This window comes from Oncorhynchus gorbuscha, linkage group LG01, assembly GCF_021184085.1.
Source record: "Oncorhynchus gorbuscha isolate QuinsamMale2020 ecotype Even-year linkage group LG01, OgorEven_v1.0, whole genome shotgun sequence".
Classification (NCBI taxonomy): domain Eukaryota; kingdom Metazoa; phylum Chordata; class Actinopteri; order Salmoniformes; family Salmonidae; genus Oncorhynchus; species Oncorhynchus gorbuscha.
The window spans coordinates 3,536,389-3,552,080 of record NC_060173.1 but is presented as its reverse complement, the minus strand read 5'-3'; the positions used below and the strand labels follow the sequence as shown (position 1 = coordinate 3,552,080).

Here is a 15,692-nt window from a genome sequence, read left to right as displayed (position 1 = left end):
TTGCATGCTTGCTTGCTTGCTAGCTGTTTGCATGCTTGCTTAAATGCTTGCTAATTGCTAAGCTGTTTGCATGCTTGCTTGCTAATGCTTGCTTGCTTGCTAGCTGTTTGCATGCTTGCTTGCTAGCTTGCTAGCTGTTTGCAAGCTAGCTGTTTGCATGCTTGCTTGCTAGCTAGCTGTTTGCATGCTTGCTTGCTTGCTGCTTGTGCTAGCTGTTTGCACTTGCTTGCTAGCTGTTTGCATGCTTGCTTGCTTGCTAGCTGTTTGCTTGCTTGTTTTGCATGCTTGCTTGCTAGCTGTTTGCATGCTTGCTTACTTGCTAGCTGTTTGCATGCTTGCTAGCTGTTTGCAATTCTTGTCTTGCTTGCTAGCTGTTTGCATTCTTGCTTGATACAAATGCTTGCTAGAAGCTGTTTGCATAGAAGTTGCTTGCTTGCTTGCAGGTAGCTGTTTGCATGCCTTGCAACATCACTTGCAAAAGCTGTTTGCATCTGTTTGCATGCTGCATGCTTGCCTGCATTCTTGCTTTAGCTAGCTGTTTGCATGCTTGCTTGCTAACTGTTTGATCTTGCTTGCTAGCTGTTTGCACTGCTTGCTAATATTGACTTGCTTGCTTGCAGATTAGCTGTTTGCTTGCTTGCTTGATGTTTGCATGCTTGCTTTCTTGCTTGGCAAGCTGTTTGCTTGCTTGCTTATTCTAGCTGTTTGCTGTTTGACTTGATGCTTGCTTGAAATGCTAGCTGTTTGCATGTTGCTTGCTTGCTAGCTGTTTGCATGCTTGCTAGCTGTTTGCCTTGCTTGCTAGCTAGCTGTTTGCAAGCTAGCTGTTTGCATGCTTGCTAGCTGTTTGCATGCTTGCTTGGCTAGCTGTTTGCATGTCAGAGGTTTCCCTTGCTTGCATTTGCTTGCATGCTTGCTTGCTAGCTTGCTGTTTGCATGTTTGTTCTTTTCTAGGTTGTATTTCTAGCTAGCTGTTTGCATGCTTGCTTGCTAGCTAGCTGTTTGCTTGCTTGCTTCCATGATAATGCTTGCTTGCTTGCTAGCTGTTTGCATTCTTGCTTGGCCAGTTTGTTTGCATGCTTGCCAGGATGTGCCAGAAGCTGTTTGCATGGTGAGCTGTTTTGCTTGCTTGCTAGCTGTTTCATGCTTCTTGGCTAGCTAGCTGTTTGCATGCTTGCTTGCTGTTTGCATGCTTGCTTGCTTGCTAGCTGTTTGCACTTGCTTGCTAGCTAGCTGGAGAACACAGCTGGATGCTTGCTAGCTGTTTGCAAATGTTTGTCACGGTACCTGGAGACACAGTTTGCATCTTGCTTGGACTAGCTGTTTGCATGTTACATTCAGACACTCTGGGCAGCGGTAGTCACGTGATGACAGACAGACTGTTTGACATACATGAAATACATACACATTAAATGTATTCTAACTCACAGACAGACAGACAGACAGACAGACAGACAGACAGACAGACAGACAGACAGACACACCCCTACCTGCAGGTGGTGATGACAGAGCTGTTGAACCATCCAGGGCTCTCTCCGTCATCAGGCCGGTTGTCCTCAGAGAACCCAGAGATGTTGAACACTGACAGGCTATTGTTGATGTAGCCCTTCATAGAGAGATCGTTGCTGTAGGCATACATGTACACCAGCCGGGGAATCATGTCTGATGTGAAGGCTACGATGAACGCCTGTGGGGGGGGTGAGAAAACAGAGAAATGATTTGTTTATAAACACTATAATATAGACACTCCTCTCCTCTCCTCTCCTCTCCTCTCTCCTCTCCTCTCCTCTCCTCTCCTCTCCTCTCCTCTCCTCTCCTCTCCTCTCCTCTCCTCTCCTCTCCTCTCCTCTCCTCTCTCCTCGTCTCTCCTCTCCTCTCCTCTCCTCCCTTCCCCTCCTCTCTTCTCGTCTCTCCTCTCCTCCCTTCTCCTCCCATCCCGTCCCCTCTCCTCTCCTCTCCACCCCTCTTCTCTCCATTTTCCCATCCCCTCTCCTCTCCACTCCTCTCCTCTCCTCTCCTCCTCGCCTCCCTTCCTCTCTCCTCCCTTCTCCTCCCCTCCTCTCTCCTCGTCTCTCCAACCATACTCACGTTGGTGACGACAGACAGGACGGCCACCCCGTTGAGTATTTCCTGCCAGGCTCCGATGCTGTGGGCCTTAGATGCTACGGGCCGGCGGAACTGGGTGGTGAACTTCCAGGCGTCCACTCTGACTTCTATGATGTTGTTCAACAGCGCCAGCAGGGGGGCCAGAGGGAAGGAGGCCACGAACAGAGTGATGAAACCAAACTGGATCACTGTGGAGGAGAGGAGAGGGGAGGGGTGGAGAGGGGAGGGGTGGAGAGGAGAGAGGGGTGGAGAGGAGAGGGGAGGGGTGGAGAGGAGAGGGGTGGAGAGGAGAGGGAGGGGTGGAGAGGAGAGGGGTGGAGAGGAGAGGGGAGGGGTGGAGAGGAGAGGGGTGGAGAGGAGAGGGGAGGGGTGGAGAGGAGAGGGGAGGGGTTGGGAAAATGGAGAGAAGAGGGGTGGAGAGGAGAGGGAGGGGTGGAGAGGGGAGGGGTTGGGAAAATGGAGAGAAGAGGGGTGGAGAGGAGAGGGGAGGGGTGGAGAGGAGAGGGGAAAATGGAGAGAAGAGGGGTGGAGAAAGTGGAGAGGAGAGGGGTAGAGAGGAGAGGGAGGGGTGGAGAGGAGAGGGGTGGAGAGGAGAGGGGTGGAGAGGGGTGGAGAGGAGAGGGGTGGGGTGGAGAGGGGTGGAGAGGAGAGGGGTGGAGAGGAGAGGGGAGGGGTGGAGAGGAGAGGGGTGGAGAGGAGAGGGGAGGGGTGGAGAGGGGTGGAGAGGAGAGGGGTGGAGAGGAGAGGGAGGGGTGGAGAGGAGAGGGGAGGGGTTGGGAAAATGGAGAGAAGAGGGGTGGAGAGGAGAGGGGTGGAGAGGAGAGGGGAGGGGTGGAGAGGGGTGGAGAGGAGAGGGGAGGGGTGGAGAGGAGAGGGGTGGAGAGGGGTGGAGAGGAGAGGGGTGGAGAGGGGTGGAGAGGAGAGGGGAGGGGATGGGAAAATGGAGAGAAGAGGGGTGGAGAGGAGAGGAGAGAAGAGGGGTGGAGTGGAGAGGGGTGGAGAGGAGTGGAGAGGAGAGGGGAAGGTGGAGTGGAGAGGAGAGGGGAAAGTGGAGAGGAGAGGGGTGGAGAGGAGTGGAGAGAAGAGGGGTGGAGTGGAGAGGGGTGGAGAGGAGAGGGGAAGGTGGAGTGGAGAGGAGAGGGGAAAGTGGAGAGGAGAGGGGACGGGAAAGTGGAGAGGAGAGGGGACGGGAAAGTGGAGAGGAGAGGGGAGCGATGGAAAGGGGAGGGGAAAGTGGAGAGGGGAGGGAGAGGATGGGAAAATGGAGAGGGGAGGGGAAAGTGGAGAGAGGAGGGGAGGGGATGGGAAAATGGAGAGGGGATAGGAAAGTGGAGAGGAGAGGGGTGGGATAGAGAGGGGAGGGGAAAATGGAGAAGAAAGGAGAGAAAGTGGAGAGAAGAAGAGAGAGACTATGATGGTAAATTAGGAAATTAGGAAACACCGCCCTCTGCAGGATAGAAGGAAGTAATGCAATGGGTATCTATATGAACGTCTTTGTGGACAGACTACGTAACATAAATGGGTATCGAGCATCTGACCAAATTAAGATTTTATTTCTGGGTTAACAGAGAGATTATATATTTCTATAGAGAGTTCGATTATTTCTCAATTTGTCAACCAATCTTCTATCCTCACCTCTTTCTTAATAAAACACATTGGAAGGACAAATCTGTGATTCCTCCCTTCAGACCTCTTCAAATATGTTTTTTAGGAAAGAGGTGAGGAAAGAGAGACAGGAAAGAGAGACAGCGCCTCCAGGTATTGGTCTGCGTGTCCCTGGCTAAAAAAAACTCACCCATCTCCAGGTACTCATAGAAGAGTCCCAGATGTCCAAAGTTCTGCAGGTCGTGGTCCTGCTCCCAGCGACTGTAGCGACTCTCTGGGTGGCTGCGGGCTTTACGGCTCCCCCACCGGTTCATTACCCACCTGGAGGTCCAGTTCAGACACAAAGGGGTCAGAGGTTCTGCACTTCACATTTGTGACAAAATTGTTGAGAAAGTAAAAAAAAAGGCCTTTCGACAGAATCGTAAGTAAAAAATCTTGCGAAATTCAGGTTTTAACACAAATCTTTCATTGACATCAATGCATGATTTAAGCTAAAGTCAGAGGTAAATTATTTTTTAATTCATTTAAGTCAGATCACACGCATCTTTTAAATAAGGATTTTGTCTCCAAGAGAACACGTTTACTGACCTTTAGGTAATAGTGACAATGTCAGAATGAACAACTTACGGAACCAGAGCCTCCTGGACGTTACCCCACACCTGTTTCCCTGACATCACTATGACCAGCTGAGTGGTCAGCTCAATCAGGCAGCCACCTGGGTCACACTGCCCAGAGAAACAGAAGGTCAAGTTTTCATCTTACTCACGTCATTTCATCTTAACGTCATTTCATCTTAACGTCATTTCATCTTAACGTCATTTCATCTTAACGTCATTTCATCTTAACGTCATTTCATCTTACTCACGTCATTTCATCTCACGTCATTTCATCTTAACGTCATTTCATCTTAACGTCATTTCATCTTAACGTCATTTCATCTTAACGTCATTTCATCTTAACGTCATTTCATCTTAACGTCATTTCATCTTAACGTCATTTCATCTTAACGTCATTTCATCTTAACGTCATTTCATCTTAACGTCATTTCATCTTACTCACATCATTTTAGTAATGAGACATTATTTTTTTTTTGTTCTGGACGGAACCAGGACATCTGACCAGATAAAAATCCACAACAGGAAGTCGTTTTTTAAAATGGATTTTTAATGCCGTTTTAATCTCGCCGTTACTGGTTGTAACCCGAGAGTAGTTTGTTCTAGTCCGGTGACAGGACATCGGCCCTCTGGACTGTGATGAGATTGTGATGTCAGACAGGGAAGTAGCTGGGTAGGCATTATACCTCCTCGTTCCTCAGCTTGCTCCAGCCGAACATGTAGATGTAGTCTCCGGGATGGCCGACGAACTTCCCCTTGAAGAAGGCCACGTAGAAACAGGAAGAGTAGTAGTTGACGAACTGGAACAGAAACATCTTCACAGTCAGCTTGTTCTCGTACTCCAGGTGAGTCTTGGGGATCTCTGCATGGGATGGAAAAAAAAGCAAACATTCACAACAAGGAGAGTCTACAGTAAGGAATTGATTAATTAGCTCATTAGTCATTATGTTCATAATAGATCTGCATTGATTCACTTAAAGCAAATGCTCCAAAATGCTTTTAAAAAACAATGTACGACGTAACTCACGATGTCACGGTCAGATTGCAAACTGGTTATAATAAAAAACATTTTTTTGTTATTGTCTCGTTAGAAACACCAGAAACAAGTGATCCAGACGGCTACTCTCTATCTTACCCATGTCAGTGATCCAGACGGCTACTCTCTATCTTACCCATGTCAGTGATCCAGACGGCTACTCTCTATCTTACCCATGTCAGTGATCCAGACGGCTACTCTCTATCTTACCCATGTCAGTGATCCAGACGGCTACTCTCTATCTTACCCATGTCAGTGATCCAGACGGCTACTCTCTATCTTACCCATGTCAGTGATCCAGACGGCTACTACCTATCTTACCCATGTCAGTGATCCAGACGGCTACTACCTATCTTACCCATGTCAGTGATCCAGACGGCTACTCTCTATCTTACCCATGTCAGTGATCCAGACGGCTACTCTCTATCTTACCCATGTCAGTGATCCAGACGGCTACTACCTTACCCATGTCAGTGATCCAGATGGCTACTCTCTATCTTACCCATGTCAGTGATCCAGACGGCTACTCTCTATCTTACCCATGTCAGTGATCCAGACGGCTACTACCTTACCCATGTCAGTGATCCAGACGGCTACTCTCTATCTTACCCATGTCAGTGATCCAGATGGCTACTCTCTCATACATCAGATTGAGGATCATGATGATGACGAAGTTGATGCAGGAAGCGGTGACGGAGGTGGCGAGCTGCGGGGTGATGAGGGAGCCCACCATGTGGATGTTATTGGTGGGGCTGTCCTTCATGATGCTGGCGAACGCAGCGTACACCGCCAAACGGTAGGCTATCACCCCGATGATACACGCTATGATCAGGGAGATCTGAGGCAGAGGAGGGGTGGTAGAGAGGAGACATAAGAAAGAGGGAGGAACGAGGAGAGAGGAGAGAGGAGACAGAGGGAGGAACGAGGAGAGAGGAGACAGGAGACAGAGGGAGGAACAAGGAGAGGAGACAGGAGAAAGAGGGAGGAACGAGGAGACAGGAGACAGAGGGAGGAACGAGGAGAGAGGAGACAGGAGACAGGAGAAAGAGGGAGGAACGAGGAGACAGGAGACAGAGGGAGGAGAGAGGAGAGAGGAGACAGGAGAAGGGAGGAGAGAGGAGACAGGAGAAGGGAGGAGAGAGGAGACAGGAGAAGAGAGGAGACAGGAGGAGAGAGGAGAGAGGAGAAAGGAGACAGAGGGAAGAGAGAGGAGACAGGAGGAGAGAGGAGACAGGAGGAGAGGAGAGAGGAGACAGGAGACAGAGGGAGGAGACAGGAGGAGAGAGGAGACAGGAGGAGAGGAGACAGGAGGAGAGAGGAGACAGGAGGAGGAGAGACAGGAGGAGAGAGGAGAGGAGACAGAGGAGAGAGAGAGAGGAGACAGGAGAGAGAGGAGACAGGAGACAGGAGGAGACAGGAGGAGAGAGGAGACAGGAGGAGAGAGGAGACAGGAGGAGAGAGAGGAGACAGGAGGAGACAGAGGAGAGAGGAGACAGGAGGAGAGAGGGAGACAGGGAGAGGAGAGGAGGAGGAGGAGAGAGGAGGAGACAGGAGACAGGGAGGAGACAGGAGGAGAGAGGAGACAGGAGGAGAGGAGAGGAGACAGAGGGAGAGAGGAGAGAGGAGACAGGAGGAGAGGAGACAGGAGGAGAGAGGAGACAGGAGACAGAGGGAGGAGGAGAGAGGAGACAGGAGGAGAGAGGAGACAGGAGGAGAGAGGAGACAGGAGGAGAGAGGAGACAGGAGGAGAGAGGAGACAGGAGACAGAGGGAGGAACGAGGAGAGAGGAGACAGGAGGAGAGAGGAGACAGGAGGAGAGAGGAGACAGGAGACAGAGGGAGGAACGAGGAGAGAGGAGACAGGAGGAGAGAGGAGACAGGAGGAGAGAGGAGACAGGAGACAGAGGGAGGAACGAGGAGAGAGGACAGGAATCTGTCAAGGTTGTGGTCACTTTCATTTCAATGCAGTCAATTCAGGATGTCAACTGATATTTATTGACTGAATTGAATAGGAACTGACCCCAACCCTTAATGTATATACAAATATAACAAAAATACTAACATATTACAAATACATATGTTCACAGACAAATGGACAAATCACCACCAATAACACACTAACACAACAGTGTGGTGCAAACTCATTAAAAATAAAATCCAGAGAGAGGAGACAGGAGAAGGGAGGAGAGAGGAGACAGGAGAAGGGAGGAGACAGGAGAAGGGAGGAGACGGGAGAAGAGAGGAGACAGGAGAAGGGAGTAGAGAGGAGACAGGAGGAGAGAGGAGACAGGAGAAGAGAGGAGACAGGAGAAGGGAGTAGAGAGGAGACAGGAGGAGAGAGGAGAAGGGAGGAGAGAGGAGACAGGAGGAGAGAGGAGACAGGAGAAGGGAGGAGAGAGGAGACAGGAGAAGGGAGGATAGAGGAGACAGGAGGAGAGAGGAGACAGGAGAAGAGAGGAGACAGGAGAAGGGAGGAGAGAGGAGACAGGAGGAGAGAGGAGACAGGAGAAGAGAGGAGACAGGAGAAGGGAGTAGAGAGGAGAAGGGAGTAGAGAGGAGAAGGGAGGAGAGAGGAGACAGGAGGAGAGAGGAGACAGGAGAAGGGAGGAGAGAGGAGACAGGAGAAGGGAGGATAGAGGAGACAGGAGGAGAGAGGAGACAGGAGAAGAGAGGAGACAGGAGAAGGGAGGAGAGAGGAGACAGGAGGAGAGAGAAGACAGGAGAGGGGAGGAGAGAGGAGACAGGAGAAGGGAGGAGAGAGGAGACAGAAGAAGGTAGGAGAGAGGAGAAGGGGGAGGGAGGAGTCAGTAGAAGGGAGTGGGAGTGGGAGGAGACAGGAGAAGGAGGAGGGAGGAGTTAAGATGCAGAGTAAACCATCATGAATAAATGCTCACCCAGAATATGACGGTGGCTCCAGATAGGAAGGTACGAGCACACTGGGATGTTACGGGTAAGTATGGCTCCATCTCCTACAACACCAGACAACAACATGCAGTCAGTCAGCATGGTTACAGCTGTTAGTCTCCAGACCACCAGGGGCAGTACCAACCAACACATAGCAGCTTGTTGTCATCATCTCAAACTACTGACCTGGGCCCAGACCAGTCCACGGACCACTGCAGCAGTTTCCTGGTGAATCCAGGCTTTTATGAGCCTGGGCCCAGATCAGTTTGTGCTCATAGTCAACATCTATGGTTCTAGTCATTGTTGGTACCATGACTATAACAATTGGCTATACAGCAGAAAAACTGATCTGGGACCAGACTCTAAAAACACCAACCACTAAGGTTGTGTTTCTGTTTTAGCATTGTTAATTCATTACAGTTAAGTCCCATGATGCATCAGGTAAAATGATGCAGTCAGCATCAGATATCTTCCATCCAGACATGAGCAATCAACACAAGCCAGGCCTGCCAAATCCCTCCACATCACTACACTGGCATTCCTCTTCCCTCTGTGCCAGTCTTACCCACAGCACCACGGTGGCCCAACACAGGAGCGTTTTGCCCACCTGTTCAGCTGCTGTCCTGTCAAGGACCAACTCCATTTCCTATAGTACAGTTACAGACAGGTGGGGTGAGGAGGTGGAGGGTGAGGAGGTGGAGGGTGGAGGGTGAGGAGGGTGAGGAGGTGGAGGGGGAGGAGGTGGATGGTGGAGGGTGAGGAGGGTGAGGAGGTGGAGGGTGAGGAGGTGGAGGGTGAGGAGGGTGAGGAGGTGGAGGGTGAGGAGGTGGAGGGTGAGGAGGTGGATGGTGGAGGGTGAGGAGGGTGAGGAGGTGGATGGTGGAGGGTGAGGAGGGTGAGGAGGTGGATGGTGAGGAGGTGGATGGTGGAGGGTGAGGAGGGTGAGGAGGTGGAGGGTGAGGAGGTGGAGGGTGAGGAGGTGGAGGGTGAGGAGGTGGATGGTGGAGGGTGAGGAGGGTGAGGAGGTGGAGGTGGAGGGTGAGGAGGTGGAGGGTGAGGAGGTGGATGGTGGAGGGTGAGGAGGGTGAGGAGGTGGAGGGTGAGGAGGTGGAGGGTGAGAAGGTGGAGGGTGAGGAGGTGGAGGGTGAGGAGGTGGATGGTGGAGGGTGAGGAGGTGGAGGGTGAGGAGGTGGAGGGTGAGGAGGTGGATGGTGGAGGGTGAGGAGGGTGAGGAGGTGGAGGGTGAGGAGGTGGATGGTGGAGGGTGAGGAGGTGGAGGAGGTGGAGGGTGAGGAGGTGGAGGGTGAGGAGGTGGATGGTGGAGGGTGAGGAGGTGGAGGGTGAGGAGGTGCAGGGTGAGGAGGTGCAGGGTGAGGAGGTGGATGGTGGAGGGTGAGGAGGGTGAGGAGGTGGAGGGTGAGGAGGTGGAGGGTGAGGAGGTGGATGGTGGAGGGTGAGGAGGGTGAGGAGGTGGAGGGTGAGGGGGTGGAGGGTGAGGAGGTGGAGGGTGAGGAGGTGGAGGGTGAGGATGTGGATGGTGGAGGGTGAGGAGGGTGAGGAGGTGGGGGTGAGGAGGTGGAGGGTGAGGAGGTGGAGGGTGAGAAGGTGGAGGGTGAGGAGGTGGAGGGTGAGGAGGTGGATGGTGGAGGGTGAGGAGGTGGAGGAGGTGGAGGGTGAGGAGGTGGAGGGTGAGGATGTGGAGGGTGGAGGGTGAGGAGGTGGAGGGTGAGGAGGTGGATGGTGGAGGGTGAGGAGGTGGAGGAGGTGGAGGGTGAGGAGGTGGAGGGTGAGGAGGTGGAGGGTGAGGAGGTGGATGGTGGAGGGTGAGGAGGTGGAGGGTGAGGAGGTGGAGGGTGAGGAGGGTGAGGAGGTGGAGGGTGAGGAGGTGGAGGGTGAGGAGGTGGATGGTGGAGGGTGAGGAGGGTGAGGAGGTGGAGGGTGAGGAGGGTGAGGTGGAGGTGGAGGGTGAGGAGGTGGATGATGGAGGGTGAGGAGGTGGAGGGTGAGGAGGTGGAGGGTGAGGAGGTGGATGGTGGAGGGTGAGGAGGGTGAGGAGGTGGAGGGTGAGGAGGTGGATGGTGGAGGGTGAGGAGGGTGAGGAGGTGGAGGGTGAGGAGGTGGAGGGTTAGGGGGTGTGGAGGTTGAGGAGGTGGAGGGTGAGGAGGTGGAGGGTGAGGAGGGTGAGGAGGGTGAGGAGGTGGATGGTGAGGAGGGTGAGGAGGTGGAGGGTGAGGAGGTGGATGGTGAGGAGGTGGAGGGTTAGGGGGTGAGGAGGTGGAGGGTGAGGAGGTGGAGGGTTAGGGGGTGAGGAGGTGGAGGGTGAGGAGGTGGAGGGTGAGGAGGTGGAGGGTGAGGAGGTGGAGGGGGAGGGTGAGGAGGTGGAGGGTGAGGAGGTGGAGGGTGAGGAGGTGGAGGGTGAGGAGGTGGAGGGTGAGGAGGTGGAGGGTGAGGAGGAGGAGGTGGAGGGTGAGGAGGTGGATGGTGAGGAGGTGGAGGGTGAGGAGGTGGAGGGTGAGGAGGTGGAGGGCCCAGGAACAGACCCCTCTGATATCAGTTGCTAGATCCAGACATAAAGGATTGGCTGTGGAATAGTTCCAATACAGGCTGGGCTAACCCCTAACCATAACCAGTAACCCCTAACTATAACCCCTAACCCCCTAACCATAAACCCTAACCCCCTAACCATAACCCCTAACCATAACCCCTAACCATAACCACTATCCCCTAACCCCTAACCCCTAACCCCTGACCCCTAACCATAACCCCTAACCATTACCCCTAACCCCTAACCCCTGACTGACCCCGTGTTATAATGCAGGTAAGAGACAGAAAAACACCTGTGTGACGCGGTTAAGTCTGCGGGAGGTACACTTGGTCTCGTATTCTGGTCGAAGCTGAAGCTGCTGCTGCTCTTCCTCAAAGTCCACCAGGTCCCACTCGTACTCCAGACGGGCCTGCCGACGCTTCCAGAACTCCAGGAACAGAGTCACTGCAGGAGGACAGGATGAGGAGACAGAGTTAGGCCGAAAGGAGACTCGTACTCCAGAGTCACTACAGGAGGACAGGATGAGGAGACAGAGTTAGGCTGAAAGGAGACTCGTACTCCAGAGTCACTACAGGAAGACAGGATGAAGAGACAGAGTTAGGCCGAAAGGAGACTCGTACTCCAGAGTCACTACAGGAGGACAGGATGAGGAGACAGAGTTAGGCCGAAAGGAGACTCGTACTCCAGAGTCACTACAGGAGGACAGGATGAGGAGACAGAGTTAGGCCGAAAGGAGACTCGTACTCCAGAGTCACTACAGGAAGACAGGATGAGGAGACAGAGTTAGGCCAAAAGGAGACTCGTACTCCAGAGTCACTACAGGAGGACAATGGAGAGTTAGTGAGGTAACTCTTCACAATAAAAAGGTCCATGGCATGATAGTGCAGACAGTAAGAACAGAGTTAAGAGGAAGGCAGGAACAGAGTTAAGAGGGAAGGGGCAGGAACAGAGTCTTCAGGAACAGAGTTAAGAGGGAAGGGAAGGTCAGGAACAGATGGCAAGGGAAGGCAGGAACAGTAAGAACAGAGTTAAGAGGGAAGGGAAGGCAGGAACAGAGTTAAGAGGGAAGGGAAGGCAGGAACAGAGTTAAGAGGGAAGGGAATGCAGGAACAGAGTTAAGAGGGAAGGGAAGGCAGGAACAGAGTTAAGAGAAGGAAGGGAAGGCAGGAACAGAGTTAGAGAGGGAAGGGGAACAAGTTAAGGAAGGCAGGAACAGAGTTAAGAGGGAAGGGAAGGCAGGAACAGAGTTAAGAGGGAAGGGAAGGCAGGAACAGAGTTAAGAGGGAAGGGAAGGGAAGGCAGGAACAGAGTTAAGAGGGAAGGGAAGGCAGGAACAGAGTTAAGAGGGAAGGGAAGGCAGGAACAGAGTTAAGAGGGAAGGGAAGGGAACGCAGGAACAGAGTTAAGAGGGAAGGGAAGGGAAGGCAGGAACAGAGTTAAGGGAAGGGAAGGGAAGGCAGGAACAGAGTTAAGAGGGAAGGGAAGGCAGGAACAGAGTTAAGAGGGAAGGGAAGGCAGGAACAGAGTTAAGAGGGAAGGGAAGGGAAGGCAGGAACAGAGTTAAGAGGGAAGGGAAGGCAGGGGAAGGGAAGGGAAGGCAGGAACAGAGTTAAGAGGGAAGGGAAGGCAGGAACAGAGTTAAGAGGGAAGGGAAGGCAGGAACAGAGTTAAGGGAAGGGAAGGGAAGGCAGGAACAGAGTTAAGAGGGAAGGGAAGGCAGGAACAGAGTTAAGAGGGAAGGGAAGGCAGGAACAGAGTTAAGAGGGAAGGGAAGGCAGGAACAGAGTTAAGAGGGAAGGGAAGGCAGGAACAGAGTTAAGAGGGAAGGGAAGGCAGGAACAGAGTTAAGAGGGAAGGAAGGCAGGAACAGAGTTAAGAGGAAGGGAAGGCAGGAACAGAGTTAAGAGGGAAGGGAAGGCAGGAACAGAGTTAAGAGGGAAGGGAAGGGAAGGCAGGAACAGAGTTAAGAGGGAAGGGAAGGCAGGAACAGAGTTAAGAGGGAAGGGAAGGGAAGGCAGGAACAGAGTTAAGAGGGAAGGGAAGGGAAGGCAGGAACAGAGTTAAGAGGGAAGGGAAGGCAGGAACAGAGTTAAGAGGGAAGGGAAGGGAAGGCAGGAACAGAGTTAAGAGGGAAGGGAAGGCAGGAACAGAGTTAAGAGGGAAGGGAAGGCAGGAACAGAGTTAAGAGGGAAGGGAAGGCAGGAACAGAGTTAAGAGGGAAGGGAAGGGAAGGCAGGAACAGAGTTAAGGGGGAGGCAGGAACAGGTTAAGAGGGAAGGGAAGGCAGGAACAGAGTTAAGGGGAAGGGAAGGGAAGGCAGGAACAGAGTTAAGAGGGAAGGGAAGGCAGGAACAGAGTTAAGGGAAGGGAAGGGAAGGCAGGAACAGAGTTAAGAGGGAAGGGAAGGCAGGAACAGAGTTAAGAGGGAAGGGAAGGCAGGAACAGAGTTAAGAGGGAAGGGAAGGCAGGAACAGAGTTAGAGAAGGGAAGGCAGGAACAGAGTTAAGAGGGGAAGGCAGGAACAGAGTTAAGAGGGAAGGGAAGGCAGGAACAGAGTTAGAGGGAAGGGAAGGGAAGGCAGGAACAGAGTTAAGAGGGAAGGGAAGGGGCAGGAACAGAGTTAAGAGGGAAGGGAAGGCAGGAACAGAGTTAAGAGGAAGGGAAGGGAAGGCAGGAACAGAGTTAAGAGGGGGAAGGGAAGGGAAGGCAGGAACAGAGTTAAGGGGAAGGGAAGGGAAGGCAGGAACAGAGTTAAGAGGGAAGGGAAGGCAGGAACAGAGTTAAGAGGGAAGGGAAGGAACAGAGTTAAGAGGGAAAGGAAGGAACAGAGTTAAGAGGGAAGGGAAGGGAAGGCAGGAACAGAGTTAAGAGGGAAGGGAAGGCAGGAACAGAGTTAAGAGGGAAGGGAAAGGAACAGAGTTAAGAGGGAAGGGAAGGCAGGAACAGAGTTAAGAGGGAAGGGAAGGCAGGAACAGAGTTAAGAGGGGAAGGGAAGGGAAGGCAGGAACAGAGTTAAGAGGGAAGGGAAGGCAGGAACAGAGTTAAGAGGGAAGGGAAGGAAGGCAGGAACAGAGTTAAGAGGGAAGGGAAGGCAGGAACAGAGTTAAGAGGGGGAAGGGAAGGCAGGAACAGAGTTAAGAGGGAAGGGAAGGCAGGAACAGAGTTAGAGGGAAGGGAAGGGAAAGGGAAGGCAGGAACAGAGTTAAGAGGGAAGGGAAGGCAGGAACAGAGTTAAGGGGAAGGGAAGGGAAGGCAGGAACAGAGTTACAGAGTTAAGAGGGGAAGGAGGGAAGGAAGGGAAGGCAGGAACAGAGTTAAGAGGAAGGGAAGGGAAGGCAGGAACAGAGTTAAGAGGGAAGGGAAGGCAGGAACAGAGTTAAGAGGGAATGGAAGGCAGGAACAGAGTTAAGAAGGGAAGGGAAGGCAGGAACAGAGTTAAGAGGAAGGGAAGGCAGGAACAGAGTTAAGGGGGAAGGAAGGAACAGAGTTAAGAGGGGAAGGGGCAGGAACAGAGTTAAGAGGGAAGGGAAGGGAAGGCAGGAACAGAGTTAAGAGGGAAGGGAAGGGAAGGCAGGAACAGAGTTAAGAGGGAAGGGAAGGCAGGAACAGAGTTAAGAGGGAATGGAAGGCAGGAACAGAGTTAGAGGGAAGGGAAGGAACAGAAGGGAAGGGAAGGCAGGAACAGAGTTAAGAGGGAAGGGAAGGGGGAAGGCAGGAACAGAGTTAAGAGGGAAGGGAAGGCAGGAACAGAGTTAAGAGGGAAGGGAAGGGAAGGCAGGAACAGAGTTAAGAGGGAAGGGAAGGCAGGAACAGAGTTAAGAGGGAAGGGAAGGGAAGGCAGGAACAGAGATAAGAGGGAAGGGAAGGCAGGAACAGAGTTAAGAGGGAAGGGAAGGCAGGAACAGAGTTAAGAGGGAAGGGAAGGCAGGAACAGAGTTAAGAGGGAAGGGAAGGCAGGAACAGAGTTAAGAGACTGTCACTTAATATTCACAGAGACTGTCACTTAATATTCACAGAGACTGTCATTTAATATTCACAGAGACTGTCACTTAATATTCACAGAGACTGTCACTTAACATTCACTGAGACTGTCACTTACCCCAAATCCCCATGAATATGGCAAAGAACACCGTCCCCACGTTGTCAAACATATGTGATTGCTGATGGAAGAAAAAAACAAGAGCACGTTCATTGACTTGACCTGCAGTTCTGGTCATAAAGTGAACATGTCACAACAGTGTCTGTCTGTGTAACAGTCTCATAATCTTCACAGTGCAAATTATAAAGCCTGGACTTCTTACCCAAGAGGAATTACACGTAGAGTTGAGTTTCCAGTAGCCACATTTCTTATCACACAGTGGACACATGATGATGTTGCCTCCAATCTCCTCACTACAGATTTCTTTACTGAAACAAGATGTTATTTTATAAAAAAAAAAAAAAAACAAACATGATATTCTCATAACAAACTACAAAATATTTTTTCCAGGAAACATATATTGAGGGACGGATTCCTGGACACGGAATCCCAGACATACAGTAGATTCTCCATTCAGTATGCCTTTCAGTCCAGCCAACAGCTTCAGTCTGGGAAACCAGCCTTTCAGTCCAGCCAACATCTTCAGTCTGGGAAACCAGCCTTTCAGTACAGCCAACAGCTTCACTGTGTCTGGGAAACCAGCCTTTCAGTCCAGCCAACAGCTTAACTGTGTCTGGGATTAACCTGTGTCCGATTTTTAGGCTGTGAGTTAAGGGGTAGGGGATAGTGCCTAGGATTTTTAGGCTGTGAGTTAAGGGGTAGGGGATAGTGCCTAGGATTTTTAGGCTGTGAGTTAAGGGGTAGGGGATAGTGCCTAGGATTTTTAGGCTGTGAGTTAAGGGGT

At 52.0% G+C, this 15,692-nt stretch overlaps 1 protein-coding gene across 3 annotated transcripts in view; it reads right to left on the bottom strand.

Annotated features, from left to right (window-relative positions):
- The window catches only part of LOC124031658 (anoctamin-5-like), a 106,622-nt gene that overhangs the window by 17,391 nt on the left and 73,539 nt on the right, over positions 1 to 15,692 (bottom strand). For 2 of the 3 annotated variants that reach the window (XM_046343171.1, XM_046343192.1), the window contains 10 exons: positions 15,111 to 15,216; positions 14,909 to 14,969; positions 11,102 to 11,253; positions 8,255 to 8,329; positions 5,971 to 6,199; positions 5,012 to 5,187; positions 4,339 to 4,436; positions 3,902 to 4,032; positions 2,089 to 2,294; positions 1,491 to 1,687 (listed from right to left, as the gene is read on the bottom strand). In XM_046343171.1, coding sequence (XP_046199127.1) covers positions 1,491 to 1,687; positions 2,089 to 2,294; positions 3,902 to 4,032; positions 4,339 to 4,436; positions 5,012 to 5,187; positions 5,971 to 6,199; positions 8,255 to 8,329; positions 11,102 to 11,253; positions 14,909 to 14,969; positions 15,111 to 15,216 — 1,431 coding nt within the window. The remainder of the gene's footprint in view (positions 1 to 1,490; positions 1,688 to 2,088; positions 2,295 to 3,901; positions 4,033 to 4,338; positions 4,437 to 5,011; positions 5,188 to 5,970; positions 6,200 to 8,254; positions 8,330 to 11,101; positions 11,254 to 14,908; positions 14,970 to 15,110; positions 15,217 to 15,692) is intronic. The other variant, XM_046343182.1, reaches the window with a different exon arrangement.